Raw genomic sequence first — 18,977 nt, 5'->3', positions numbered from 1 at the left:
AGGTGGTCGCTTGTCGCAAATCCGAACCCGACATTGGCGATGTGCCAAATTAATAGTAGCAAAAAAAAAACAATTTATTGAATAAACAGGGATAAGTAAATCTGTAAATGTTATTTATTAGATACAATATTTGAATTCCTGTTTATAGATTTTATAGTAGGATCTACAAACTCTTTTTGTTTGTACTTAGAAAGGTACACGAGTTCATTGAATGTAGGAATTAATGATCTTGTAGTAGATTTGAGCCTACAAACTAAAATGGCAGTGAATGTAAGTAAACATTGCTGAACAAACAATGAATGGCAACTCAGGAAGAGCTGGCCTTAGTGTATTTCTGGATAATTTTCTTGGCATTGTCATTTCCCGCCGTAAACGTTGCAGTTTGAGATTAATGTTTTAATAAATTCATTTTATAGCTATTTAATTTATACCGTAATCTTGTAAAGGTAATACTCCTGCAGTCCCTCCATATTACTCACACCTAGCTTTTATTTTGTCGATACAGACGGGAAGCGAAATTTTCGTCATGCTTAGGCTACGCTAGACACATTATTTTGCCATTTGCGTCAACGCTAATGTTAGACCAATGATATGATAGGTATTCAATTACGAAATTTTATGAATTGGACGTAACGTAATATAATAGAGACAGAGAAATAATGGCATTAATCCATAATGAGTAACGACAAAGTAAAAGTCACATTCTCTCTTGTAAGTAAGTTGTGTAGGTGTAGGTTACATGAATTCAATTAAAATAGACACTTTCTTTGACTCGGAGGTTGTTGTTACTCATACAGTACAAAAAAATACACAGACAGCCGTAAGTACCTGTGCATTGTAGTAACTGTAACATGAAAAAAAGTGTTTATAAAGTCGATCTCGATCGACTTGACTCTTTTCGATCCCCTGTCCCAAAATTGTTTGAAATGGGAGATAATGAATAAAAATGTTTTTAATAAGGGCAAAATCATCCACCACCACTTCTCCCGCCTTGTGGGAGGAAAGAGGGAATGTCAGACTCTTATTGACTAAGAACCGTTCGTATTTCTGCTTTTCTAGACGCTCCGCAGCTCCGGCAATTTTATAAACCTTATGTTATCTTGGATGCTCACGTTTTCATTGCAGAGGATCAATACGTTTTACACAATAAGTTAGTATGCACACTATCTAAGTACATGCAGATCGCATGCACGCCACGTAGGTAACATCTTGTGTCCATATCTACATAATTATTCAACACGTTTGTATCCATCCGTTTTATATAACTTCAATTCGATACAACATACCCAACTACTTTGTAACATTGCATACAAACGCGCAGTTCCTTCGGGATGTCGATGTACTACTACAAAATAGTTCTTTGTTCAATTGTACCGCGCTGCGGTCTAGCTACCTAGTACCTACATGTAAGATAAAGTATTAATGTATTTCTTAACTTATAAATAACTCTTGATTTTCATAGTAAAATCTGTTATTTTTATAGCTTTACAATCTTATGCAGTTAAATACTGTAAATAGACTCTAATAATTCTAATTGGGTACTAAATTATGAGAGGGTTATTCAAAACGATTGCCCTCAAAATCATATGAAATTAGCTTGTTTCTCTTCCAGGAATGTTTATAACATCACCATCAATATTTCTTCTTATAAATAAACTCCTGTAGGCGTCCACGCGGACGCCAGAACGCGTAAAATTGTTTTGAATTAATATAATTTGACAAAACAGTTTCTGCGATGTCAGACACCCTAGAGACCACGGTATGAAATTAACAAAGAAATAAAATTGGAGATAAGTATTGAATATTAAAACCTACGTATGCAATCAAAACATAACTGGGACCTACGTAAAGAAAAGCAACCTTGTTAAAAACCACTGACATTAAAGTACCCAGCGGCGTCAGATTTCCGATAAAATTTGCTTACGCACCGAGTGCGAAATTCATCAACGAGGGCCTGTCTTCCGGTCGCTATACACTCGAGAGATACGACCCAACGTGTCTGCGTTTAATGATAATCGAAGGAATCACGGGTAAGTATTATAATCACATGGTTTGTGCATTTCTCCAGCGTGCGAATGGTCGGGCGGGGCAAGCGCCGCGTATTTTTACTCGGTGACGTCAGGAGCTCGGCCTCCGCATGTTGTACGGTCATGAAAAGAACTCCCGAGCGACGCGTCACAGCGGAAAAGGGACTGTTTTAATTGATTTGTAATCAAATACTGATAAACAGCAACAAGTACATATGATAGTTAAGTAATTATTGTAATTTATGTTTATTTTGCCGATGACGAGTAAAATAAATATAGATTTATGTTGAATCGGGAAAGTGGAATAGTATCGCAATGATTGATTAAAAATTACAATGCATTTTTTAAGTAAGTATATCTTCTATTATACCTACACACAGAGAAATTACGAACAATTTATTGTTGTGACTACAGTTCAGTGTAACGTGCGCAGATTCCGTGGCCATACAATGCCATCAAGGTCCGTCGTGGTGGCCATGTCAACAGATCGGTCTCACAGCTGTTCAAACACACAATAATATTTTATCAAGCGCAATAACTAGAGGTTTCATCAAGAAAATCTGATTACGAAATCAATTTCATAATATAAAATCTGTACGGACCTAGGTAACAAGTACGAGCAAAACAAAAAGCGGAAGAGAAATTTTGACCAATACCTAGGTGTCTTACGTGCATTACTTTGCAGCAATAAGAGTGAGTTTGCCAGTTACTTATGACACAGATCGAGACTTTAGTGAGAGTAATTTTAGTATTTTTTTAGTTTAGTGAGACCAATTTATTAGTGTCGATCCCATAATCTGCATCACTTACCTACTACATTGTACGAAAATAAGTAATCGGTGAAAAAATTACGGCAATAAATAGATAATTTCTTAACATTTACGTAAAGAAAAATGCTTGTAGTCAAAGGAAGGAATTTCTGTGGTGTGATAGTTGAGATCGAAATTGAGAGGATTCACGTGCCGGCGGCAGCACGTGAGCAGTAAACTTGACATTTACATGATTATGTAACATCTAGCTCTCAGCTACATCATCAGTGTTATGTTAAATGAAACCATTTGAGTATAGTAGTATTTTGTTTATTAGTCAATTTTAACAGCAATTATAAGTGATAAGTTAAATGTCTCTTTTCACTACACAACTACGATAAACTCTAGCCACCATGTTACAGAAACATAGCCTCATATTCACAATAACAAAGCTACATTTCATGCACATGTCCAACGTAATTGCCAATTCCAAGTTTCCATTGAAACTTAAAACTTACAATCACTGTCATCATGTATTTACATTATAAAATATTTACAACTTAATCAGCATTAAATACATTTAATACACACTTCAATCAGTCTCACTTAGCTCTCCGTACTAAAACGCATGGAGTCTACCCAATCAAACTAAATTTGGCTAGCCATTCTTACAACAATTACAATCAGTAACGTAATTAGGCAACATAATGAGTAAGTTCCTACAACAACACTAGTAGGAATGTCCCATCACTAGTTTTGAGCATATAAACCAAATGCTTCTGACAATTCTTCCTGTAGAAGTCCAAACATGTCACTAGGATGATTTCAGGTTCAACAAAGTCATACCACTAAAGGCCTTCTAGTATGGCTTTCTCAGACCTAAAGTTTGAGAGGAACTTCTGTCAGAACCACCTTCATTATACACTTAAATCCACGCTAATGAGATATCCAGTCTCTTAATTAATTGGGTAGAGTATCCATAAGAATTTCTTTTGTTCCTGACGAAAGACGGTCAGGGAATTTGATGTCGAACACAACTAGCAAGTCTCCTTTCCGCGTTGGTTCCTTGGGTAGAGGTAGACCATAGCCAGGGAACCTCTTCACTGTGTGTGGCTTCACTACTTCAGCTTGAAGATTCACTGTCAGCTTCTCACCCGACATGGTTGGTACTTCAATGATGGTACCACAAAGAGCCTGCAACAAACAAAACAACATTGGTTATCATTATGTCACAATGAGTCATCCTATATGTAAAACTCTACTCAGTTGTAACTACAACACACAACAAAATGATAGAAATGATAGGAAGTTAATGAAGGGCTTACTCAAGGGGAAGGGTTTAGGCATAATAAAAATATGTATTCAATACATACATAGTAAGTTCCAATTAAATAATTTGCACAACTAAATGGAAAGTGCTAGACAATTCTAAAGACTATAAACATATTAGTCATCAGTAGGTCAATCAAGACTTTTCTAGAATGTAGTGTGTTGGCATTATGGATGCATGTTTATCAGTATTTAGTAAACAGACACTAACACAATATGTAATCAATGTCAATAAACTAGCTATCAAGTCATTGATGCTCACCTGTTTCAATGAGATCTTGGCTGAATATCTGATGTCACTGCCCTCCCTCTTGAACAATGGATGTGGTTTGTCTCTGATGATGAACACGATGTCTGCTGGGATCTTGTTGCGACCCTGGTCGCCCTCCTTCTGGAACGTGATCTTAGTGCCAGCCTTCCAGCCAGGCTTCACATGAATTGTAAGAACTTTGTCTTCCTTCTTAGCAGTGCCGTCAGGCTGGAGCACACGACGAGATATCTTCATCTTTTTCACACAACCACGCGCGATATCCTCTAGCGACACATACAAGTCGTGTTCGATCGGCGGGTCTTGAGTCTTCTCCTTACGGCTGGGAGATCCGTGGAAGTTAAAACTGTGACTGCGGAAAGCACCACCGGGGCCGCCAGGACGCGCTGTTCCCATTCCCATATTCGCAAACGGGTCCATGTCTACATCCATGTCACGATCGAAGAACATGGTGGTGCCTCCGCCGCCGTTCATGTCGAAGAATCCTTGGAATGGACTGGCTGAGCCGAAGAACTGTGCGAATGTCGCCCTCGGGTCCCCGTGGAACGTGTACGAGAACGACTGGCCGCCTCCAGGTCCGTTGTGGGATCCCATTCCACCCTTGAGTCCCTCCTCGCCGTGGGCATCGTAAATCTCACGCTTCTTCTTGTCTGACAACACTTCATATGCCTCAGCTACTTCTTTGAACCTCTCCTCGGCGCCAGCTGCCTTGTTCTTGTCCGGGTGGTACTTCAGTGCCAGCTTACGGTACGCTTTCTTTATGTCGTCATCAGAGGCGCCCTTTGAGAGTCCTAATATTTTATAGTAGTCTTTACCCATTGTGATTCCTTATCCTAGAACAAAAAAAACATTTCCCGTTAGCCTTAACGTCTGGCACCATTTTAGGAGATGTAGAGCAATGATCCGCACTATTTAAATTTAAGATTTTTTTCATTAATACAAATACAAACAACTAAATTCCAGTTTGGGAAGTTATTAACAACAATTATGGAACACTTACCTAGTCACTTAAAGCTTCAAATATAATCCAAGTAGTTATAATTAACGATTTTTGGTATTTCTCACACACAACACTTTTCACACCTCACTGTAGCAACTTCACGTTTCAATAAAACGCTGCGCCGTCGTTGCGCCAAAATATATACATTAAAACGTCTAGAACGTTCTAGGGCCTTCAACCTCTGTGAAAACGAGACAAATTATAAAACGCAATGGCGTCGCTCGTAAGTTAGAAAGAGATGAATATAAATTTCGTCGTTCAGGACTACAGAAAGTTGTAGAGTTCACGTCATTTATCACGTTCCGATTAGGGAGGCAGTATGTTCTCTATGACTCTTTGACGCTCTTATTTTTACTGGTTTGTTCTCATTTATTGTAGAATAATGTTTTGTTCTAGAAAATAAGAAGTAATAACAACAATGTGTAGTCTGGATCGTTTGATGATAAATAATCGTAATATAACGTAATAAATGTGCATTAAGTACCGAATGAACTTAATATCAAATATGTATTAGTTAAAATAGAGTTTTACTTTATTTTTGTTTCCTTCCTTCAATCCATTAAATGGATTAGAAACACTATTATGTTTGGTTCAGTCATTATTTATCATACTTTTTATGATACTTATAATCTATAATACTATATTTAAACGTTTTAATGTCTGTTGTCTCACTATCATCTCACTGTCACACGGAGAAGGAGAGATCATTAATCTATTTATCTAGTAAATAAGCATATTCGCTGCAATTTGATAACATAAGTTCAAAATATGATATTAAAAAAGCTAGTTAACTAAAATGTAAGAAATAGTTAATATTACCTACGTATAAATAATACTTTTAATATTTTCATACTCAATAACATATTTAAATTTTGGTCGATAGTATATAAATAATAACACATTTTAATATTTTCATACTCAATAACATATTTAAATGTTGGTGTTTTCCCGATAGACCAACTAGTAATAACATGGAATACAAATGGTACAATATGGCAATAGGGTCACTCGCAAATAAATAACTGGTAAAGACGTTAGTTTTTACTGGTCTGGATCACCTGCCCATTAAAAGATTAAGGATGAGATGTTACGAAGTCAGTAATAATTATTTATTTAACACATTGAACGCCGTGGTGGTCACCAGTGACCGACATTAGCGGAGGATTTGCCTCCAACAGTTTTCTATCGGCAGACAAAGACTTAAAAAAGGCTGGGAATGCACTTTTTAACGTCAAAGCAAATAATTATAATATTAGATATTAACAATGTCTGTTTGTTAGTCAGTTCTTTAGTGAAGTTATTTGTTCGTTCCAAAGTGTAGATTCCTATGGAGAAGAACGAGTAAGAAACTCCATAGGTTACTCTTTTTTTTCAATCAGGTTCACAATGCTGCAACAGAAAATGTCGGTAATGGCGACATTTTTAAAAAAATGCCAAAAAGTGGCAACATTATTGACTCCTCCCCTTGTCCTTGACAACTACCTGTCAAACTAGCGACAGTTGTCATGTTTGTAAATTGTATTGCCGATGTTTGTAACTCGTGTTATTTTTTTTTGTAAATGAAACAAATATAAATATTAAGTTAAGTGTTTATTTATCTAACAAGTCTTAAGAATAACGCGTGCCGGCAGCCTTTGTAATCTATGTCGTAGTATTTTTCGTAAAAGTCTTGTATGAGCTCTTCAACCTGTAAACAATGTCAAACGATTTAATATTGCAAAACAAATGTGCGGCGTGCAGCGAAATTGCCCACGAACCATTCATAGAGTGTGTTGAATGTGATATCAATTTGTGTACAGCATGTTTCGCCTCCGGTCAGGAAGTGGGAAGTCATAAGAACGATCACAAATATGCCGTGCGGAGGAATGACTTTCCTTTGTTCGACAACTGTAACTGGTCAGCCAAGGAAGAATGTAAACTACTCTCAGCATTATCAATATACGGCTTCGGAAACTGGGAAGAAATATCTAAAAGTGTACACACACGGTCAAAACTAGAATGTCAAGAGCATTATAAGAAGTATTACATAGAAAATGTTCAGTACAAAGAGCTGAAGCTGTTACCAGAAACAGAACAATCTTTGTTCCCCAAACCTGTGATCCCCTATTTGTATAGTACAGAAATTTGTAGCAACCCTCCCAGGAACAACAATGCAGATCAACATTTGGCTGGATACAACGCCTACAGGTCTGAATTTGAATTAAGTTATGATCACAATGCAGAAAGCATTTTCAATATAGAGGATAGCTATTCTGACGATGATGACGATGAGGATGATGAAGACTGTATGGATTCTTTGAAAGTGTCTCTGGTCAGTTCTTTGAACACAAGGCTTAGAGAGAGGCGGAGGAGATACAAGGTGATACAACACCATGGTCTGATAATGCCAAACAAATTGATATCCTGGCTACAGAAGTTTGAGTCAACATTGTCTAGGCAGAAGTGTGATAGACTTGTCTCCTTTATGCAGTTCATGACAGGAATGCAATTTGATGCATTCATGGAGTCAATCAGTTTGGAACAAGAATTAATGCAGAAACTAACACGGCTGTCAGAGTATCGGAGAAATGGTATTAGAACATTGTATTCTGCAAAGTTGTATAGACAATTGAAAAAGGAGAATGATCTAATTGTAAAGGAACAGAAGCATGCTACAAGTGTGATGGCAAAGAAATATGACAGTCAGTCACCAGTGAAGAACTCAATGCTATTTGGTAAGAGTAATCAGCTGCTGAAGTATAAGAGAACTTCAATGCCCCTGGAGATTGTGGACCTACCAGGGTTCAACTTACTCACAGACACCGAGAAAGTATTATGTTCTAATCTACGACTGGTCCCTGAGAATTACTTGGAGATCAAGCATCAATTAATTACACAGAACAGTAAGATGGGCTTCCTACGTTTGCTGGATGCTAGGAGAATAGTTAAAATAGATGTGAACAAAACTAGGAAGATCTATGATTATTTGTTGTACGAAGGATTTATATCTAAGCCACAGTAAATAAATAAGCATAACTTTTTTATATCAACCATTTTTCTTTTATTTTTTCAACGGTTTTAAATTCCTCCACCCGATTTTAGGTACCTATTGTCGAGTTATTATTTTGATGAATTACATTATTTTATTTGATTGCACAAATCCCAAACAAAACTATAACAAAATGTCTATGTATAATAATATCTAAAATGTATACTAAAAATAAATAACTAAGTTATAAATAATATTTAGGTACTCACTTTGAAACCAAACTTCTGATACAGAAATATGGCAGGATTTGTTGGTGATACATGCAGGGTGACATCTTTGCCTGTGCAAGTCTGTAAAATAAAACATACATTAATACTTCACTAAAATTAAGCACACGTAAATATACTGAGATAAGTTCTACCAGTTTCGAGTCACAGAGAAACTCTTCCTTATGATTACCTTGCGTTGGCGCGATGCCGATGATGTCGCGCACCCGTAGCCATGAAGAGCTTTCCTCAGTATGTTTACACAAGTAAACCGTTATTTTTAATTAATTTAGTATGTTTCACGATAGTTATTATAAAAACATTAATACTTAATATGGCGTACCTAATGTATTTTAGTCAAGAAAGGAGTTTATAGAGAGAAATAAAAATATTCACAATCATGTTAAAGTCGACATCCATTTGCTGCACTTGTAAAACTTGCTTAGTAAGAGCTTAGTACAGTCAATGGGCTGTTATTTTTTAAATATTGTCATACCTGTAGCAAGTGATACAGCATGAAGGTGGCAATCTTGGCGTTCCTCCACTCGGGCCGCGTGAGTACGAAGGAGATGTAGGCCTCGTTGTGGTTGACGTCGGGCACGAGGAAGGCGCAGCCGATCACCAGCCGCTTGTACGTCACCACACAACTGAATTCTGGGTACTGGAGCGCTTCTGTTACTATTGAAATATATACAGGATACAGGTTAACACATTGAACGCCGTGGTGGTCACCGGTGACCGACGTTAGCGGAGGATTTGCCTTCAACAGTTTTCTATTGGCAGTCAAAGACTTGATTATAAATACTCTCCTATGTTTGACTACTAAAAGAATCAGATGATGGTGGATTGATAAGTTTAGTGGTTTACTCACAATCAATACCCGGCCAGAAGAACTGTGCGCAGAGATTGTTCACGGCGGCGATGTGCTGCGGTCTCACGTACGAGTAGTCTATGGTGGCGCGCGGCGGAGGCTCGTAATCTTTTATGTGTCTGCAAATAAATAAATAACAACAATTGAAAATATATTTATGGACAACCAGACAGACATACTTAGTTTCCTTGATGTTCACATGACAAGCGTCTTTTTGGTCCAGATTATTAAAATAATTAAGTAACTTAGTAACTAATTGATATTGTAATCATCTATTATATAAAAATAAGTCGGGTTTTCCTTCCTGACGCTATAACTTCAGAATGCACGAACCGATTTCCACCGTTTTGCATTCATTGGAAAGGTCTCGGGCTCCGTGAGGTTTCAGGAAGGAAGGAAGGTATCAGGAAAAAAAAACATTGGTGGCGAAACGGAGTTCGCCGAGTTTGCTAGTTGGTAATAAATTCAGTATACCTATTGGTCCTTCGAAGAAGTTCATCGGTGAGTTTCAGCCAGGTTGGGGCGGAGTCCCCGTCCCTTCGTATGTAAGGCTTCAGTGTAGCCCCGGAGTATAAGGAGCGGTACGGCGTCGGCTCAATGTCTGACAGAAGCAGAGTTCCATAGTTCGTACTGGCTATTGTCCCGCTCAGATTATCTATCAAATACTGCAAGGGAAATATTTTTAAATACATTAAAAGATAGAGACTTAAGACACAGAAAGATTTTTTGTTCGTTTGCGCCATTTTACTTACCGATCTCTGGAATCTATCGAGTACTCTTTCCGAATTGATAACAGTCCTTGGGTCTTCGCTCACGTAACCACCTAATATTTTGACTTCTCTGAAAAATTAAATAATATCAGCATAATTATGTACCTATCTATAGTTTCCAGAAATAATTTAGATATATAGTTCTATCCGCAAGGTGGTTGGTAGTGGTTGGATGCGTCGAGTTGAAGATCGACCTGTGTGGCGTGCCATTAGAGAGGCCTATGTCCAGTAGTGGACGAGAACAGGCTGATAATGATGATTATGATGATGAGTTGCTCAAATTCTAGGCTAATAACAAAATAATACTTACTTGTCCAAGTCAAATACTGGTAAATGTTTATGTCTCTTCAAGCGCCTCAGTGCTAGCTTAGCTCTGAGTCTGCTCAAGTACCCTTTCTTATTTGGATCCTTGACCCTCAAGATCAAATTCTCCACTTTCTTCAGAAGCTGTATTTCTTCATACTGAGTCATTTCAATTAGATCCGGTTCTGACTTCGGAAGTGGGTCTTCCCAAGGGTTATCTACAGAATTAAGTTCAGTGGAGAAGAGAGATTCCCTTCTGATTGGTTTTTCTTCTACGACCGGTTTTTTTGGCCTTTCGAAGACTTTCCTGGTCTCTTGTTCGGAACCACTGCGTGAGTGGGAGTCTGAATCGTACATCATTGATGGTTGGAACGAGTGGATGCTTGAAGAATCACTCTAGAAGGAAATGTTATTATTTTATAAGTGTTTTTATCTTCAACAAGACAATCGAGCGGTCGCAAGCATAGTTAGTTACTGTGCAAGGGTTCTTTTCCTGAGTTGGGAAAAGCAAAACACTATAATTGCATCAGGGCCAAAAAGGCTTAGATCTTGATCTGTGCCTATATTATGTCCTATAAATAGTTTTTCTGATTAATAGTTGGAATACTTACTTGCACTGGTACTAGTCGGTTGGAGGGCGCAAAGTCGAACCCTCTGAACTCCAAGTCTGAGTAAGGGTCTTTATGTGTCAACAGGTTCAGCTGGTCATCGAATACATACTCGTCTGCCAATTCATTCCTACAAAATATCATTAGATTTAATGCACTAGTAAGAAAAGCTTGAATTGAGCATTTAAAAAGGATAGATAAGTAACTTATAAAAATATCTATTAAATCATAATTTAACGTGAATCATAAACCATAATAAGTTGCCATATTTTTAAAGGATGTTGCTACAAACATACTAGTTCATATACACATACACCCAGACCAGAAACAACAATTTGTGGATCACAGAAAGAGTTGCTGCCGAGCCACCGCACCGACCGTGCAGTCAACATAGTAACATTATGATTAGAACTAGTATTGGAAGCTTGAAAACAAATATTTATGATCAATATCCTATTTTTTATCCTATAATCATTTGAAAAGTTTGAGCCTGTCCTACCTTCCATCTGAGTCCTGCTGGTCATAGAATGAAGTGCTGGAGACAGCACTCAGCTCATCCGAGTCAACCCTTCTCTTCTTGCATGGTACAGGGTCTGATGGTGGCATGCATACACTGTTCTCGTTGTTGATCAAATCTTTGTATCCTGTGGATATTTTGTAATAGTAATTATTTTGGCTTCCATTTAATATACAATGGTTTTATTAACCTTTAAAACATTCACTGCTAACATGGGCCTTGTTGACTGAAATTAGTTATAATAGTTATATTAATATTTTATGGTTGTTTGTAACTATGGTGTGAGTAAATGATCTTATGGTGAAATAGATCAATTTATATGTTTGTTGGAGTTGATGAATATAAGAATGCAATATTTAAGAGAAATCTGGAAGTCATTGGGGGAGGCCTAGGTTCAGCAGTGGACATCTTAAGGCCGATATGACGATTTGGAAAGGACAACAAGATAGGTATATTAACTACTTACCCATTTCAGTAACTTTGGCTAAGAAGAGATTTTTATCTATGGACGGCTGATTGCGTGGTCGGACTTTGGGCTTGTCTTTAGACACTTCTTGTACTGAAACATAAAAGTAATTAGCATTATTATTTATTTGACAATATTGATAGTAAAATACAATGGAATATGTAGAGCACATGTTGAGATAGGAGAAACTGGTGTTAAAAGAATATCTCACTTATATGAGCAGCCACAGCGGGTGAGAAGTTGTGCAGGAGCTTCCACCAGCCTGTCTCCCCGAGCACTGCTGACCCGGACTTGAAGAACAGCTTGTTGTATACAGACAATACTCCTGCTATCGTCCCCACCCAGTTCTTTTTCTGTTTGCTGTGAAAAAATAGATTATTTTTGTTAGTAATATTTGTGAGAAAGATTATTGATTTCTACTTAATGTTTGTAATTGTAAGTATATTCAAGGTGCTATCTTCTCTTAAAACTTGGGTCTAGCAATAAAATATGTAAGTAAGTTTCCTTTATATGTAATAAGGACCAGATATACCAATTATTATTTTATAACATATAGTACATGATAAACAAAGAAAATTTTGTTTATAAAATAAGATAGTAAATTAGATAATGTAGTGTACTTACATCTGAGATCCAAATAGCGCCTGCCAGTACCGATCAATGAAGGAGCAGATATGTGTCTTGTAGTGGAAGTAGCCATGGTTGCTGATGCCGTACGACTGGATGTTCAGGTGGTGGAGAGTCAAATATATCACGCTGACCCTGCACACATAATTAAATAGTCAGAAATCACCACAATTTTGAATTAACCGTAGATAATAAGTCAGATATTTACCAGGGAAATCTGTTCCTTTTGAAGACCTCTCGGTTGGTTAGGGAGCAATCCTCACAAACGAAGTCAAAGAAAACATCGCAAGCAAAGTCACCGGGCGTGCTAGATCTCCGGAGGCAGTTAATATGTACGTAAGAAAAACAATTTCCGCACACAAGACTGGGCCGATCCTGTTTGTTCTCCGGCTCACTGCAGTATTTACACGCAGTACTCAGTGAATTCATCACTGCCTCTGGTATAACGACAGCATCTTCTGCCGGCACTGCCATGGTTTATAATACTTTATAAATACAACGAGCAGCAATAACAAACCCGGACCAAACAACAAACAAACATAACCTCGAAACTTACGATGACAATGACAGCCACCAAATGTCAGTGTCATTCTGTCAATGTCAAACAAATAAAAACACCCGGCTTTACACAAAAGTTTATTGTGATTATTGGTAAAAAAAATAAAAATTGTTATCCCCTGGGACTTTTCTAGAGAAAGCATACTATGTTTACTTAAATAACTTTAGTCAATTTAATTACTTGTTACTCAAAATCATGGCAAGATATTATTTTCTTTTGGTAAAACTTGGGGACAGAATTTTTGACATTGGTAGGAACAAAAATTGGTCCAGGGCATGCCCAGAGGCAGAAGGTTTTGTTGTGTTTAGCTTTGTTTTTTTAATTTCAAAGTTATTACTATTTCTTCTTTTACAATCATTGTATTTAGGAAACGTACAAGTTCCAAAAGCAGCTCTTTATTCAGTTTAAAAAATGTATAGGTCCTACGTTGCATGCGAAGTTCCTACGTAGTAGCGCTTTCTGGTGGTATAATTTATGGCATTTAAATCTTGAAGAGGGTCAAGTAAAACCAGATAATAAGTCACATTATTTAACAATTTATTAATTACAATATTTATACATAACAGTCAAAAATCACATTGCTTAAAATCTACGTGTAGTTGCCAACTGGTCTTTGAAATCCTGGATCCACCTGCTGATGTGTTGTTTGTGGATATTCCTGGCTATCTTCACTGGCTCGGGGTCGCTGGGGTTGCTAGGCATGAGGTCTAAGTGATGGGCAGAGTCTACTATTACCACTGCTCTCACCGATTCATTCAAGCTGTCGAGGATACCTCCTGCAAGTTGGTAAAATAATAAATAAGTTAAACATTTGCGTTTGTCTTAAGGGAGTAGGCAGAAACCATAGATTGCTGATATGGTCAGTCTATGTTTTTATTTTTTGGTGTATTATTAGTAATATTGGTTTTTTTATATACTTAAATTTTTCACGTCACGATAAGACCAAACTTCACTAATCAAGAGACATAATTACCTCCCGTCCATGGATCTCTAAGTCCATTACTGAACACAATGTTGGAAGAAGCATGCAGTCTGTTCCCTCCATACTCGAGCCTGGCCATCTCCACTCGAGGGTACACGTTGTACTTCTTGTGACAGTCCTCAGCAAACTTCGTGATGTTCCACGGGTCCGGCTCAAACATGTCGTTTACTCCATCCGCACACATCGGCATCACCATTTCTGTGCACGCCTAAAAAAATCATGTTTAGGTATAATAACGAATGATTAATAATTAGGTATTATGTGTGGAAGAGCCTTACTTCGGCACGAATGGGCCGGCTCGATACCACGTGATACCACGGCCTAACAAAAAACCGACGTGAAACAACGCTTAATGGAAGCGACACTTTTCATCGTGTGAGTGAGGTTTCCAGACAACCAATTACCTCCCCTCCTCGAATTCCCAACAACCTTAAATGTCGAACACCCAAAAAGCTGGCAACGGACTTGTGGCACCTCGGTATCCATGGGAAGCGCCGATTGCTTACCATCAGGTGATCCGTCAACTTGTTAATCGGCTTATCCCATAGAAATAGATAAATATTGGTAAGACCAATATGTAGAGTACATAAAAGTAGGTACCTGAAAGCCCCAGCCAGCAGCGTCCAAGTTGCCATAGTCGTCACCTTTCATGAAGTCAACGCACTTATTTTTCTTGTCATAATTTGTGTATATGTCAATAACTTTTCCTATACCCTGGAAATTAAGATAAACATTAGATATAATTATAAGAGCTTTGTATGTGCAAACGTAATTTAAATTTTTATCAATGTGTGTGAGAGTGTAGATACGTCATCTTTGTACATACCTACTTTTCTACTAATTTATTAGACCGAAAATTATAAAAGTATTTTTTGATATAGTCGAAAGAATAAGTTATTATTCCCATTTGGTGTTAATACTAGTTTCTTACCTCCAACAATTTGTCTCCCGTCAAAGTCTGGTTCAAATACTGGCAGACTACTCTCACGGGCTCTGCTGGTAGTGACGTGAGGAAGTCCGACGCGAAGGGATAGTTCACCATGGCCAATGAGGAGTACATGGACTGCAGGAACTCCATCAGCACTTCCAGATCCGTCGCATTCTTCACTGGGCTGCAGAGGTTGAATGCTTTGCGCAGTGCCTCCGACCCGTTCGTGGTTGAAGAGTACTGCCTGTCATGAAAGATTATTAAATGCCATTAGTTTTATTTTTGTTATTATAAACGTCCAAAATTTGCTCATGTGCCGTGACTGGCCGTGAGTGCATTGGCTAATACATATCCATACAATATCAATTTATGACTCGATCATACCAAAATGGATTTGGTGCAGGAATGAGGCACATGTTTGCGTAGTAGCAGTTTCGTCAGGTACTCAAATAGTTTTAAACTGCTTCATTGTAGCATCCAATCCAAGACCATTTACCTAATAACACTCCACGACTGCTTAATATTTTTAGAGCAATGAGTATCAGCGGATCTGAAGCTGGAAGTCACAAGTCTGTTGAAGACGCCACAAGGAACCATCCCGGTGAACATGTGGACTGGAGCCGAGGCTGCGATGGCACCAGCCACGATATGAGGGTACTTGATGCGGAAGTACGCTGCCAGCATGCCGCCGTACGACCCTGGAAGTAAAAGAAAGATAGGGAGATTTATCAGTTATGAAGACAGGAGGAGTATTACCTTCATATTATAATTTTAGCCTTTTATAATTTCTTCTACACAAAAAGTAGCAACACCTGAATCAATTTAGCTTATCAAGTTGATGTTGGTTGTTATGACTATCGAAACATTTCTATATTTTAGGTTAAACGAGCAAGTCAACGACCTTAATTTATAGTTAATATCTACAAAATAAATGAGTAGACAAACAAAATACTCATGGGTAGATATCGGAAAATTACCAACTCATTCTGTTAGTTCATTTTCTTAAAACTTGTTTATTTGGAATAGATAGTTTCTAATATAGTGTTTATTTATGAACATACCTCCAAATGCAATGACAGGATACCTAGGTTTGACGACATTTCCCTGGAGGTAATTGATCAGGTCGGCATAGTCAGCTAGAGCCTGTGCTGATGAAAGGTATCCAATGTGTTCATTGTCCAGGGACTTGTTGCCGAAAGGCATTGAAGCCCCATAATATCTGGAAATTTAGAATTACCTTTTACACATTATAATACATATATCATCATAACACAAGAATTAGGTGCATGGGCAGAATTAAACAGGGATTTCATAAAACCAAAGTTATAAAATAAATGAATGCATTTTGAAAATTGTAGAGGCTGGCTTGATCCACATCAAATGAAGTATTGATAACTGATAGAGAAGAAGAACACAAGATGAGAAGACGTATCTTAGATTGTATACCAGCACGTAGACTACACGGAGCGAGAGACAAAGATCTAGAGAATGTGGCTGGGGTAAGAGCTGATCGCTTACCATCAGGTGACCCGTCTGCTCGTTTGCCACACCTATTCCATACAAAAGGGCGATTATTTTGATTCCGAACAATCTCATCACCATGAGATATTCTCATGATTACAAGCTATTAGCAAGCTTTGCAGGTTTGCAGGTGATGGATAGCTGCATTACATCTAGCATACCAATGGACATTGGACACTCACCGATGCTCTGCAAACACTAGTTTAGCTCTGAATTCCTTCGCGATCTCCCACATGAAACCCGTGTGCTTTGCAAATACTTCTATTTGACCCTGAAACGTATATAAAATTACGCAAATTGTATTTCATTGATGTTCAGTCATTAATTTATTATGATTAAGTAGTAACTAATGTCAGCTGCAAAATGAGTTGCAGTTGTTTCCGTGGTATTAAAATTTGTTCTTGGGAATTACCTATTCAAGTAGGTACCTACTTGTAGTAATACAAATACTTTATTTATTGTTCATTGTTTTACAAAATTACATTGTAAATAAAAGACAATAAGTTGTTATCCAGTTATTTCAAATAACTAACGCAAATAATTATAATTGAAATAATATTAAAACCGTTTACTTTGATTCAGTTAACGCATTTATTTCATAGTCTGTTTCGCTAACTATAACAGTTTAGCCGTTATACATGTAAAAAACTTTAAGTTAAGTATAAAAGGTCGTTGAACTCGCTCACTGTACTCTGAGATCATTCTTCGAGCGCGTTTTTCTACCAATGTCTGTTCACTTTGTTCTTTCAACACCTGGTCAAATTTATTTGCGAATGAGAGCAACCTAACGTGTCCTATTTTAGCGAAAATGTAAGTGTTAATAAGTGAATAATTGATAAGCGAATATTCATTGCGATACGGTAAACGATTGACATTATTAAATAACCCGGCGTCCGATAACGGTCTACTGTATGTTAACTTATATGAGGCATTTTGTTCACTACTCTATAAAGTTATATAGTTAGTTGCCATTTACAAATTAGTAACTGCATACATATAATAAAAATTGACAAAAGCAAAAATAAAGTGATCGGGTTTTCATAGTTTTATTCACTGTAGCTAGGTTCTGGATACAGGAGTTGCAGCGGTTTCGGGAGATTGTGGCGGGCTTGTCCCAATAAAAATAGTAAAAAGAAAGAAACGGTAGGTACCTACACATATGACTGTTTATTTCAAGATTAAGAAAAAATGATGAATGTTTTGTAAATAAAATAGGTCTGTATTATATTAAAATGAAGTTCGTATTCAACAGTGGACGGAAGCGTCGTGATGATGACAAATATTTGTTTTGGCGGGAGTAGGTAGGAGTAGGTACGCTCATGTTGAACACAAATCAATTATTTCTCCAATTAAATAAGGCTATATGCATTCCGCTAGTTCAATTTGAGAAGTATTTGATAACGTTGCATATTTTGAAGTAAACACATATTATTATGTAGGTATCTTTGGAAACTAATGAAGTATGTACCTACCTAATTCAGGCATATAAATATACCTAGTCTGTTATGTAGGTAGGTTTACTAGTCAAAACAATGCAGGATAGTCAAAACAATTATAAATATAGAAAGGTTAGCAAGAAACAGTACCTATTAACTTGTTTATTGTAAAGTAAATAATGTAAGAATTAGCACATTACATCTGTTGGCTAATATAACCAGGGTTTAGCAGACAATCGCTCAGTCGGCAAGTAGGTACTTAAAATATAAGTACGGTTGTGTTAAAACCGTTTATTTAGGAAGGTCATCAGAAATAGCTCACTTTGTTACGTAAAGAATCACTCTTCGCATTAATAAATTATTTATTAGTTCTAAACGTTCTAATATTATCAGATCTAATGCAGGTACACTGACTCACCTCATTGCCGGTGTAGAAAAATATGGGTCCACTGCCTTGATCCCAGTTTTCATCATTCACCAAATATTTGATTTCAAACGTTTCATTCCTTTGGAAACCGAAATGGTCAAGTGGTACCCGAAACCATTTTGTTTCGTATTTGTATTCGGCTTGCACTATAACTAAGGACACTACGGTGTATAAAATAGTTTGAAACATGTTGATTTATAAGCGCACGTCCATACTGTTTGGGTTTCAATATGATAATGAGTGATCTCGCTCGCCTACCGAGCGTTTACTAGCTTGTGCTGTTTTGTACAGTCGTGTACACAAGTCGTGTGCTTTTGTTTGGTTTTATTATTTCTCTCATTATTTTAAATCGGTG

At 37.3% G+C, this 18,977-nt stretch overlaps 4 protein-coding genes across 4 annotated transcripts; 1 reads left to right on the top strand and 3 right to left on the bottom strand.

Moving 5' to 3' along the window:
• Positions 1-3,090: 3,090 nt before the first annotated feature.
• LOC118273879 (dnaJ protein homolog 1) lies at positions 3,091-5,524 on the bottom strand. Its single transcript, XM_035591056.2, has 3 exons — positions 5,374-5,524; positions 4,368-5,206; positions 3,091-3,970 (listed from the first exon to the last, which is right to left on the bottom strand). The coding sequence occupies exons 2-3, from the start codon at positions 5,190-5,192 to the stop codon at positions 3,737-3,739; spliced, it is 1,059 nt and encodes a 352-aa protein (XP_035446949.1). The 5' UTR covers positions 5,193-5,206; positions 5,374-5,524; the 3' UTR covers positions 3,091-3,736.
• A 1,360-nt stretch (positions 5,525-6,884) lies between these two features.
• Positions 6,885-8,402, top strand: LOC118274549 (transcriptional adapter 2A). The gene has a single exon (XM_035592109.2). It carries the CDS (start codon positions 7,070-7,072, stop codon positions 8,372-8,374), a length of 1,305 nt encoding a protein of 434 aa, XP_035448002.1. The 5' UTR covers positions 6,885-7,069; the 3' UTR covers positions 8,375-8,402.
• LOC118274541 (cysteine-rich protein 2-binding protein) lies at positions 6,947-13,340 on the bottom strand. The gene is made up of 13 exons (XM_035592097.2): positions 12,978-13,340; positions 12,767-12,904; positions 12,354-12,502; positions 12,143-12,235; positions 11,659-11,803; positions 11,163-11,289; positions 10,559-10,947; positions 10,231-10,318; positions 9,953-10,143; positions 9,479-9,597; positions 9,104-9,285; positions 8,611-8,691; positions 6,947-7,060 (listed from the first exon to the last, which is right to left on the bottom strand). Exons 1-13 carry the CDS (start codon positions 13,241-13,243, stop codon positions 6,968-6,970), a joined length of 2,061 nt encoding a protein of 686 aa, XP_035447990.2. The 5' UTR covers positions 13,244-13,340; the 3' UTR covers positions 6,947-6,967.
• Positions 13,341-13,844: 504 nt separating this feature from the next.
• On the bottom strand, positions 13,845-18,869 carry LOC118276721 (lysosomal Pro-X carboxypeptidase). The gene is made up of 8 exons (XM_035595228.2): positions 18,614-18,869; positions 16,942-17,030; positions 16,300-16,457; positions 15,735-15,936; positions 15,242-15,482; positions 14,911-15,024; positions 14,302-14,518; positions 13,845-14,104 (listed from the first exon to the last, which is right to left on the bottom strand). The coding sequence occupies exons 1-8, from the start codon at positions 18,809-18,811 to the stop codon at positions 13,911-13,913; spliced, it is 1,413 nt and encodes a 470-aa protein (XP_035451121.2). The 5' UTR covers positions 18,812-18,869; the 3' UTR covers positions 13,845-13,910.
• Positions 18,870-18,977: the final 108 nt, after the last annotated feature.

This window comes from Spodoptera frugiperda, chromosome 15 (assembly GCF_023101765.2).
Source record: "Spodoptera frugiperda isolate SF20-4 chromosome 15, AGI-APGP_CSIRO_Sfru_2.0, whole genome shotgun sequence".
Lineage (NCBI taxonomy): Eukaryota > Metazoa > Arthropoda > Insecta > Lepidoptera > Noctuidae > Spodoptera > Spodoptera frugiperda.
Note: the sequence above shows the minus strand (reverse complement) of the source record. Positions and strands in the feature narration are given on the sequence as shown.

Coding starts and splice junctions, on each gene's coding strand:
- LOC118273879 (XM_035591056.2), bottom strand. CDS start 5,192: ATGGGTAAAGACTACTATAAAATATTAGGACTCTCAAAGGGCGCCTCT. Junction 3,971..4,367: donor CCAAGATCTCATTGAAACAG/GTGAGCATCAAT, acceptor TGTTTGTTGCAG/GCTCTTTGTGGTACCATCAT.
- LOC118274549 (XM_035592109.2), top strand. CDS start 7,070: ATGTCAAACGATTTAATATTGCAAAACAAATGTGCGGCGTGCAGCGAA.
- LOC118274541 (XM_035592097.2), bottom strand. CDS start 13,243: ATGGCAGTGCCGGCAGAAGATGCTGTCGTTATACCAGAGGCAGTGATG. Junction 12,503..12,766: donor GCGCTATTTGGATCTCAGAT/GTAAGTACACTA, acceptor ATTTTTTCACAG/CAAACAGAAAAAGAACTGGG. Junction 11,804..12,142: donor AGCCAAAGTTACTGAAATGG/GTAAGTAGTTAA, acceptor AAATATCCACAG/GATACAAAGATTTGATCAAC.
- LOC118276721 (XM_035595228.2), bottom strand. CDS start 18,811: ATGTTTCAAACTATTTTATACACCGTAGTGTCCTTAGTTATAGTGCAA. Junction 15,483..15,734: donor CAGTCGTGGAGTGTTATTAG/GTAAATGGTCTT, acceptor CTTTCATGACAG/GCAGTACTCTTCAACCACGA. Junction 14,519..14,910: donor CTGCTGGCTGGGGCTTTCAG/GTACCTACTTTT, acceptor TGATTTTTTTAG/GCGTGCACAGAAATGGTGAT.